General features: G+C 39.8%; 1 protein-coding gene across 1 annotated transcript in view; it reads left to right on the forward strand.

Annotated features, from left to right (window-relative positions):
• The window catches only part of cep170aa (centrosomal protein 170Aa), a 33176-nt gene that overhangs the window by 5416 nt on the left and 17274 nt on the right, over positions 1 to 10486 (forward strand). The window contains 7 exon segments of the mRNA XM_020600917.1: positions 3518 to 3576; positions 3937 to 4073; positions 5646 to 5735; positions 7914 to 7992; positions 8207 to 8265; positions 8385 to 8616; positions 9875 to 10012. Of these exon segments, the coding sequence (XP_020456573.1) occupies positions 3969 to 4073; positions 5646 to 5735; positions 7914 to 7992; positions 8207 to 8265; positions 8385 to 8616; positions 9875 to 10012 (703 nt within the window). The 5' untranslated portion in view covers positions 3518 to 3576; positions 3937 to 3968.

Below are 10486 nucleotides of genomic sequence, written 5' to 3' on the forward strand. Positions count from 1 at the left end.
GAGCAGCTGGAGTCAGGGCAGGCTTTAGTAATGGCCAATCAAACCATCTCCTTTTAAAGCAGTGCAGGGACCATTACTCTGATTGGCGTCACTGATGGCTGATATACTTTCACATGAGGAAACTGATAGGCATTACTTGTCTGTGAGGTGCAAAGTCACCATGACTACATCTGTCTTCTTCTCCTGTCAATTATCGATTCCAGTCCTAAGTTGTGATGAGAAAAATATTTATTGTATTGCACACAAATATTCCTTCAGTAGTTTGCTAATATTACTTACTAGCTTTTGTGCATGGAAGAAAGACAGACTGCAGTGAGTCAGAGTGCCTAGTATTAAGTCTTAGGACATAAGTATCATTACAGTAGTGTGTCAGCCAGAGTATGTTATTGAAACACAGTCTGTTCACAGGTGATAAAATTTGATTTTAGATAACAAACAGATAAAAAAAGCTACCATAGCTCAAAATATACTGTACCTTTAATTACTGACAAAGTTTAGATTTATCTTGTTACGCGTCTCATACGTCAAAGCCCACTCTCTCCCTTTGTCTGAACAATAGATTACATACCTCCGCCTTTACACTTTTATGTCTATAAATCTACAGTGGACTCAGCCACTGGGGACTACAAGATTCTTTGTTTGTCTGTCCAGAGGGTGCTTGACTGTCTAGTCTTGAATCTGCTGCCTGTTTTTTTTTTTATACACCCCTCAGTGTCTGTAGTCCTCCCTCCTCCCAAAGCACCTCTAGGGTTGCAAGAAAGATTCAGTCTCCCTTGTCTATATCTTATTGACTTTGATTTGAAAGCACTAACTGACCTTATATCAGCATTTTCTAGGGAATAGGCTTTTCCATTTGTTCTTTAATGTATTTTCCTTTTATTGGTTTTACCTCTGAGGTGCATGTGTAGCACTACATACACTTTGCTTTTTTTCGATTGTTGCTAAGCTACAGTATTTATGTCAGAGCCTGAATTTCAGGCTTGACATAAAGTGTTCATCTAAAAAGCCCCTTTTTGAAAATGTTGGCAACATCTTTGCTACTAAATCATTTTTGGTGTTTGTTTTATGGTGTTTTTGTGCTATATTTCCAAAAAAACTGCAATGAGGCAGGGTGCCTAGTGTTGTTGTATTTGTCCAAATGTTCCCGTTGACAGTTTAATTCCATACAGTTATCCAGCTGCTCTTTTCTTTGTCTGTTTAGCCAAGGTGTCTATCAGTGCTCAAGCTACTGTAACTGCTGCGTGCTATTTATATCAGGACAATCAGCTCGTGCTGCTGTTGTAAACATTAAATGCATCACCTCCTGTCTGCCAGAGGATTTCTTCTGGGAAAGACCAAACCGACATTCAGAACAGTGAGTGCCTAAAAGTGTTTCAGTTTAATGACTACAGTATATGGATCTGTGACAATGATATGTGACAGTGTCATTTTTCTCACTTCTGCGCCCCATAAACATAATGCACATGGAAAGTGCCAAACACAATTTGTACTTTATGAGTGTTAGTGTAACTGCTCAATTTTTACAGTGGAGGCAGGCAACCACGCCCTTACTAAGTTTGGCCCTTATCCTAAGACCATGTGGAAATGTGTCAGAATATCATCAGTTATCTCTCCGTGCCTATCGGTGTGTTTCACTGTCCTACTGTTTTTCTCACTTCTGTTTGCTTAGCATGTGGGTGTGTGTGTGTAAATGTGTATGTGGAGGCTACACATGGCAGTTGTCAGGATGTGCAATGTGGTGTGAGTCAGCTATCAGAGCCACTGTGGTGAAGTGACGGTCTGGGATGATAGAGGGGAAAAAGCAGATGAGTAGTGCTGATGGTTACCCAGCTGTTGCACCATCCTGGGAAACACACTGCGACGTGGAGAGCAGCAGCCATGTGTTGCAGCAAAGAAACATATTAACAATAAATAAACTTTCTGTCCCGCTTAAGTCAGTGTTTGTGATTGGCTGGCTCAGAGTGGAGGGAAGAGATTTGAATTGTCGAAAGGACAGAGGACTGCCCATATAACGTTTTGCCGGAGATTCAAAGATGAGTGTCCACCACAGGAAGTTCGGTGCATGCTTTTTGTCTGTCCACAGCCGTCTCCTCTGTACAAAGAATTCACAGTCATCTTGCAAGAATTCTGCCCTTTCACTCCTTAATTCTCTGCATCTGTTCGCGTGTGTTTGGTGTGTGGGAGCTCATGGGGATTCTTGCCAAAGTCACATCGTCACTATTCCTCATGGTTGGTCCTATGTTACCGAATGTGTAGAATGGAGATGAGTCAGTATCTAAACAGATGCAACACTTAGTCGATTGACAGGAACTTAATTTGCAGCTATTTTGATAATTAAATGTATTATTATTTTTAACAAAATGGTTTCTGTGATTTCAGTCTCTCAAATGTGGGAATTTGACATTATCTTGGACTCTTGGTCTTACCAGCCGAGCCATCTTAAAGACATTATCTTAGACTCTGGGAAAATGCAATGGGCCTTTTTCAATATGCACAGACACAGACAAAATTGCTTAATTGATTAATTGAGAAAATAATAAATAATTGATAGTGATAATAATTGTTAGTTGCAGCTGTAGCTTTTTATATAAAATGTCAGCTTTTTATATAAAACATCATTGTAGAACCGTTAGAGGTGTGCAGTTGATTTAAAATTTTACCCAAGGGATTACTGAGTTGGTATACAAAGCACTTATGAGGTCAAGCAAGCAAGAGCTTAGCTCAATAATCTTTAATTCCCTCTCTGATGGGCTTTTCTTGGCACTTTCTACACATGACACAGTGCCTGTTATTTTAGTGCCAGTTAAAATGACCATGTATGTTTAATTATGAAAAACATTAAATCTATATAACCTGTGGTATAAATGTAACATTAAGGTGTAACCGAATGCAGCAAATTACCTTTTCAATCAGTTACACAGCCAGATGGCGTCAATCCCATCTGTTATTCTAGCATCAAATCAAACTTCTAACATGCTATGAACCCAGTTAGTTTGAAAATAGCCATACAGATAACATGTCCATTTATTAGTTCTGCTCAATGGTTTTTATCCAGGCCTGGACAGTTAGAAAGTCTGAGTGACTGGCTTTGACCTCCTTTCCAGCTCATCTGAAGGCAAGCAAGAGAAGGAGGGAGGTAGGAGGGAAATTAAATGTCCTGCTGGGTAGGCTGGCCAACATTCCTGCATCACTTCCTCCTCCAACATCTGGCAGTGATCAGGGCAGGCAGAAAAAGAGGATGTATCCTACTGGCTGGCTCAGTGTTCATTCCCAGACATGGACAGTGAGACATTACATTGCAAGACCACCCACTCGACCTCATTCCCCCTACCAGCAAAACAACATGAACCACGGTGCTGGAGTGGTTTAATTTAGTATATATATTCTTGCGTTCTTCTCTTCATTCATGTGTCTCTGCAAACGATGTTACAATGCAAAGAAACGGTCTATGTTTTAGCCTGCTTTTGTGAGAATAAATGTGGAAAAAGAAACCTAAAAACTTTCTTTTTCTTTCAAGATGGCCTAGCTGTGTTGTGGTGTTAGTGGTCTGTCTGCGGTGAGCTACCTGGACCAGAGGTGTGTAGTAAAACTCACTGCAATAAGTTCAATTTCCCAGTATTTAAGCACCTTACTTATCAGTTTAGAATGTCCTGCCACCTTTTTAAGATAAAGAAGAACAGATTTCTTTTACAAGTACTCAAATTTCCAGCAAGCAATGGTTCTTTTTTTAAAGAAACATGCCTGCTTAATTGACTTTTGCACACGCTAGGGATTTCTAATGAGTAATCCTAATGTGTTAGTTTCTTTTAACATTTTAATCGTCATACCAAGTTAAATATTTCAAGCTGTGGCAGCATTTTACAGCTGTGGAGAATACTGCAATCAAATCATTTTTAGATTAGTTGAACAACTACTTTTTTGCTTTTGTCCCAGTAGGTGTGTACAAGTGGCAGCATCAGGGTGCAGAGATGAGTGTGACCTCTTGGTTCCTGGTGAGCAGCGGGGGTACTCGACACCGACTCCCCCGAGAAATGATCTTTGTCGGCCGGGATGACTGCGAGCTTATGCTACAGGTGAGTAGCTGTCTTTATTGATCAAAGAAAAAATCTGCCACACAGTAGTTTGAGTCTTAGTAATGTAAACAAACTGTAATTCACTTATAAGACAATATGAGAACTGGTGAACAACAAACATATATAAGCTGCAGAGTTCACACTGATCTGTTTTGTACATGTGTGACTTAGGACACCGCCGATGAGTCCTCATTCTGTTGCTCTTGTATGTCCTTATGTTGGTGTGGTTCTGTCTGTCTGTGTGTAAGTATGTGGCTAAGTTGATGTTTATGCAGCTCTGCATGCACCCAGAGCGACCACGTGTGTGCTCATGTGAACCTCTGGTCACCACACTATTAATAGAAAGTGGGGCAGATACCTCTGGAGTTAGCTCTCATCTGACTGAGTCAGTTGTAGTGGGTAGAGGGTGCATCCATGGCTGCAGCACTCTGTGTTGTGACATTACATGTTGAGAGAGGTTTCACTGGTGCCAGCGCCTGTCTTACAGTGTGACCATCAAAAGATATTCAGGACTTTGGTTCTAATATGTATTCATTTTTACTGTGTTAATAGAAATTAGCCTTGATTTTGATGTTGGTCACTCTACTGTAAGAAAAGTCTGTGGCTGTTTACACTTTATCACATTAAATTACATTTATTTCCAGGTTTATACTTTTGTTTTGATGTAGCTATTTAAAGTTTATTGTCTAAATTGAAACATTGTCTAAATGGACAAAACCCAAATCTTTCTTGAACTTTTAAAACTTATTGAAGCAAATTTTTTTGATCATATCACAGTCTTCCTCAACAGATGGTATTTTTGTAGTTTCCATGGAGATGCTCAGAGCAGGAATCAGGGTAATTTACCGAAGCAGGTAGCCTTGTAAAAGATCTGTTTTACTTTTCAAACACTTTTCTTTGTCTCCCATGAGCCCAGGATCTAATGCTCCTGCACGTGAATGTCTGTGTTTCTGTATGTGTTTTTGTATCTGCATTCTTGTGATGTTTTTGGATTGATATGAAGATAAGGGAAATTTTCCAAATTGAGTGCATTTTTTTGGGCATTTATTTGTGTGTGTGTGTGTGTGTGTGTGTGTGTGTGTGTGTGTGTGTGTGTGTGTGTGCAACTGTTCATGAATGTGAAAGAGCCAAAATTATGTAGGCAATGTCAGAGACAGTGAAATACCGGCTGATATGCTTTGAATTGATATCATAGTACTATTGATATCATATGTAGTAGCATTGGGACTTACTATCAAGGTTACATTCTAGACATTGGATGTGCCTACCTCCACAAAGTTCTAACATACTGTAGCACAGTTTGCTTCAGTCACACACAGCCCTGAAATGATTTGTGCAAGAAACAGTTGCTATTCTGCAGTTTGCAGTCAGGCCAACCTTCTCTGTAGCCTTGATTTAACACAGGTGCCCATATTAGCAATGTGAAGGCATTTTGAATTAGAGCAGCAAAGATGGAGAGTGAAACTGTTTTACTGTCTGTGGGAAAAATCTGGACCAATGACAACTATTCTTAATGAGCAGGTCTCAGTAATCACATTCAGTTCAATATTGTAACATCTGGGTTGTCTGAAGTCTCGCAGTGTGGATAAGCAGCACGCAGTCATCAACTATGAGGCTGGGACTGACGAACACAAGGTCAAGGACCTGGGTAGCCTGAATGGGGTGAGTACATAGAAATATGCAAAGAGAAGAGAACAGAACAAAGAAGAGAGGAGAGAAAGGCTTCATATGATGGATGAGAGATGGGGACAGGTTAATGAGTTTAACTAGCTGTAGGAAGAAAAAGTGGGTTTAGAGGGAGATGTATACAGAATATAATAGAGAGAATTCAAGGACACGGGAAGAATAAAGACATTCAAGGAAAAGTAAGGGGAAATGAGTTTAACCTATTTTTGTCAGTCAACAGGACTATGACCTAATCAATCTCTGTGACAATCAAGGCTAAGACCTATCAGGGCTTAGCTTGATTTGATCTCAATCTAATTATGTAAATCCGTACTTAAGGGCACTACTTGTGTGATTCCAACATAAACCAAAGGGTCACTCTGCCACTAAAAGTCAAAACACAGTCTTCAGACCTGCTTTCGCTCCCAGATTTATTGACGTGTTGTTAATAGAGTGATTAACATTAGACTAATAAGGCTTTAATGAACCTTCATGATCAGTTTATTAATATTTTCTGATGTGGTAAAAATATTGTTTACATCTGTACATTTTGTATTCTGCAGGACAGTAGTCAGGAAGGAAGCCATATGAGAAGCAGAGAAAGGATTACATGTTACTTTGGAGGCTGAAACTGTGATCATCATTTAAACTCTGTATTTGTCAGTGTACTGTCCGTGTTTGACATTGTAGCTCGGTAAAACCCAGTTGCCACATGGTGTTAGTCACGTGAAGTGATTAGTACTCAGTCACAGTCCACCACATTGGACACATATACAGAATGTCCCTCACATCCTCTGCAGATCTCAGGCAGGAAGCCAGAGTCACTTCCTTCTGTGTCATTAGCCATCCGGCTTCTTTGGCTGCATTCTGAGGAAGTCTTCTCCTGCTGAGTCAGTGAATATATAAAGATTTGCAACAACAGTGAGCAGAAAGCGGTGTTTGGGCGGTACTACCATTTACCCTCTTACTGGAGGTGTTTCATTTTAAGCTGTCATGGTGTCATGTTACTATAGACGAGACAGGAATGTTTTAATAAAACAGCAGTGCAAGTATGAAAATATGATAGGATTTCATTTGCAGTTCGCTGAAACCTGATTTGTTTCAGGGCTGCACAGTAGAGGGAGAGGTGAAAGGGAGGTATGGGAGGAAGAAAGAGATGGGGAAGAAAACGTATTACAGTCTGCCAGCAAGAGTTTCTCATAAATGCTAGACCTTCCCAAAATCCTGAAACCAGAAAGATCATCAGAGTAACATCCAAACAAGAATTATTTCCATTTAAGCTGATACCTTTAGTTGATAAATCAGTTGCCAAAAAATTAATCAGCAGCTATCTAACAAAAGGTTATTTTTCAAGCAAAATGCCAAATTGTTTTGTTCCACCTTCTCAAAAGTGAGGATGTGCTGCTTTTCTTTTGTCATATATAGAGATTAACAGCATATTTTTGAGGTTCATACTGTTGTCCAGACAAAACAAGTGAACTGAAAGTGTCGCTGTGGGCTCTGGACATTTTATCTTACTGTTATCAGACATTGTATCGACAAAACAGCATCCAGTGAACTGGGAAAATAATTGGTGGATTAACTGGTAATGAATATAACAGTTACTTGCAGCCCTAATTTCCACTTGGAAGTACAGATGTGTAACACAACTGTGTACCAAATTAATCAGAAGCTTTTTTTATGGTGGAAGCTTGGAAGCTTCTTAAAGTGCATCCAGAATCCCTCACAGTTTACTACACACTGAATTACATTTACTGTCTGCCGTTTTATTTGAATGACCAAATACTAAATGTGTAAATAGATCTACTATATAGTATAATGGCCTCTGAAATCCCAGACTGGAACAAAAAAGCAGTGCCCATAGCATGTATACTGCTTTTTGTTGACAATCCCACAATGCAGTGCTTTGCATTTTGTAGAAAAGAAAGTTACATGGATGGAAAATTACTGCTGATACAAAATCACAATGATTAGTTAATGTCCAAAATCTAGTTTGTGGCTTAACTGAGAGGCAGTGGTGAATGACTGAATAAGGGGGTGTTATGACTCTAGAAATACAGATTTTAACTGTTGACTTTCGCACATAAGCTGTAGTTGAATCTGTTTTATGTTAATGTTATTGTTCATTGTTTGATTTGTTTTAAATTGCCATCTTGACTTTTGTCTTGCCTGCAGACCTTTGTAAATGATATCCGCATCCAGGAACAGATGTACATCACTCTGAAGTTGGAGGACAAACTGAGGTTTGGATATGATATCCTTTCACTTTTCTGATCTTTTAATTTCTTTAACTCTTACACTTCCACTGGTAGGTTCATAAAATACTACTACTTTAATTCTTACTAAGATGCCTTTTTTATACTTTGTACTATATGAGAACAGTAGAATTTATAGCTTGCAGTAGCCGTATTGTTTCATGTATCATAATTATGCTTGTGGCCAGTATTTCCTTAATCTGTATGTCTCACATACCAACCTGTTCACGGTGGTGAGAGGAGAGCTCACTGTGCCCGAGGAGGCTCTGAAAGTAAGAACACACACAACTTGTATCTAACACATGCTCTCAAGTATCAGCATTCACCATGATGCAGTTTTACTTAAGTCCTTATTGTAGCTGCTTTTCTATTTCTTCACCTCCCTCTACAGCATGAGAAGTTCACCAGTGGCCTCCAGCTCAGCAAGAAGCCATTCACTGTTGAAACCACTACAGCCACATCCACAAGCAAATCTCACACAAAGACCCCAACAAAAACACTGAAGTGTTCCAGTGGCAGCACCTCAAGACCAGTGGAGAGCAGATCAGCAGGTGGGGTTGCTTCCTGTAAAGAGCCACCAGTTAAACCCGTGGAGTCTCATAAGACAGAGGAGAGAATAGGAGGTGAGAAAACCAACAACTTGTCTCAGAAATAATACGAACTTTTGTATTGTTTGTCATGCACTTAGTACTTAGTATTTAATGTGAATCAAGGCAATTTGATTTGGTCCAGTAGCTACATTCTTTCCATGAAACTAAGATTTTCTCATTTTATGTAAAAATATACAATACCTTAAATTCAAAACTGTACTGATATTCTGCAAATACTAAAATGTAACAGTTTCAAAACCAGATCTCAGGATTGCTATGTATTGTGACTTTCTACAATCCTAATGAGAAGTGGCGGCACACAGATTTTACAACTTGCATCACAAATGTGTTTTTAACAGCACTGGTGTATTTTAGGGTAGATTTCTCATCTGAGAAAATACATTTCCAGACAGAATATTACGAGATAAAGTGTAGCAGAGTTTTATTTCAGGATGGTAGCGTGTGGACATGTTCACCAAGGAAGAAGGCTTTAACCACCACACCAACAGTCACTCTGCTGTATCATGAATGTGGTATAGGTCTGAGGGTGTACATAATAATTGATAGACTGACCAGGCTGTGGTGCCAGCAGGGGTCCTAGTTAGTCTCCAGATGTTGAAACAAGGCCACATGGGGCTTGTGTTATTGCACAGATTGTGAACTAACAAGGTCAGAGTGCCTAAATTATGCAAACCCACATGACAGCACTACTTTTCTTAAATTATAATATGCAGTGATTAACCTTACATAGGTTGGGACAAGAGGTATTTAAAGCAAAGAAGGAAAAGGAAAAGGAAGAGGACAGCAGAGAGAAGCTGACACAGGATGAGGCATCCTCTGGCACAGTGACCCTAGATGGCACATTGTCACTCAGTGAGAGAGCTCTGTTGCATGTCACTCCCCTCTCCATGTTTCCTGTAATTTTTTTATTGTCCTGTTCAATTTAAAGAAAGAAATGAACACAGGATGCTCCTTCCGTGTCAGCTTTCGTTCTGATGGGGACAGAAGAACAAGTGGAAAGTCTCAGTTACATTTAAGATGCATATGATTGAGAGCATGACAGAGAGTGTGCATGTGTGTGCCCATCGTGCTCCCTAGCTTTTGAAAATAGGTCAGCGGTGCAAGACCCGACCAGAGGAGAATGAATACACAAAGAGCAGCTGGGTTCACTTTTTGGCTATGTGATACAATAAACAAGTTTATTTCGACAGTATGTAGAGGGCATAATAAAAAATGTGCAGTTTCTGCAAAGCTTTGTTAAAATATTTCTGCATGTGTGCATCTGTTCTAGGGGATGTTACAGCACTGCCTCGTGGCACCCCTCTGTATGGCCAGCCATCTTGGTGGGGGGATGGGGATGCAGATGACGAGAACTCCTTCAAACAGGAAACTAAGTCATCCACCAAAAAACATGACAGCTCCATTTCAGGTAGGAGGCATTCCGACGCTAAACTTCAAACTGTTGTTGCAGGCATCATCTCCTCATCACAGTAATTCAAATATGTGGTGGTGAAAATAATGGATACAGTGGTTTAAATGGATGTGTGTGGATAATTTCATATGGCCAAACAGTGCTGTAAATGGGGAAGAAGATGGTTGCAATGTCAAATGATGCCTCTGCATTTATCACGTGTAATCATAGATTTTGGAATAACTTTAAAGGCTGTAAAATTGTTTTACAGGGCTGTTTTTACTGTACATAAAGTATAAAACTGTAGTTGTTTTAAATGGTAAATGGACTGTATTTATATAGCGCTTTCTCACAGTGTGTTACACTGACCAAAGCGCTTTACAGGAGATCATACACCATTCACCCATTCACACACACATTCACACACCGATGACGAGAGGCTGCCGCACACTGGCGCCAGTCGAACCACCGGGAGCAATTTGGGGTTCAGTG

The sequence above is a fragment of the Monopterus albus genome, unplaced genomic scaffold, assembly GCF_001952655.1.
Source record: "Monopterus albus unplaced genomic scaffold, M_albus_1.0 scaffold3.1, whole genome shotgun sequence".
NCBI lineage: Eukaryota > Metazoa > Chordata > Actinopteri > Synbranchiformes > Synbranchidae > Monopterus > Monopterus albus.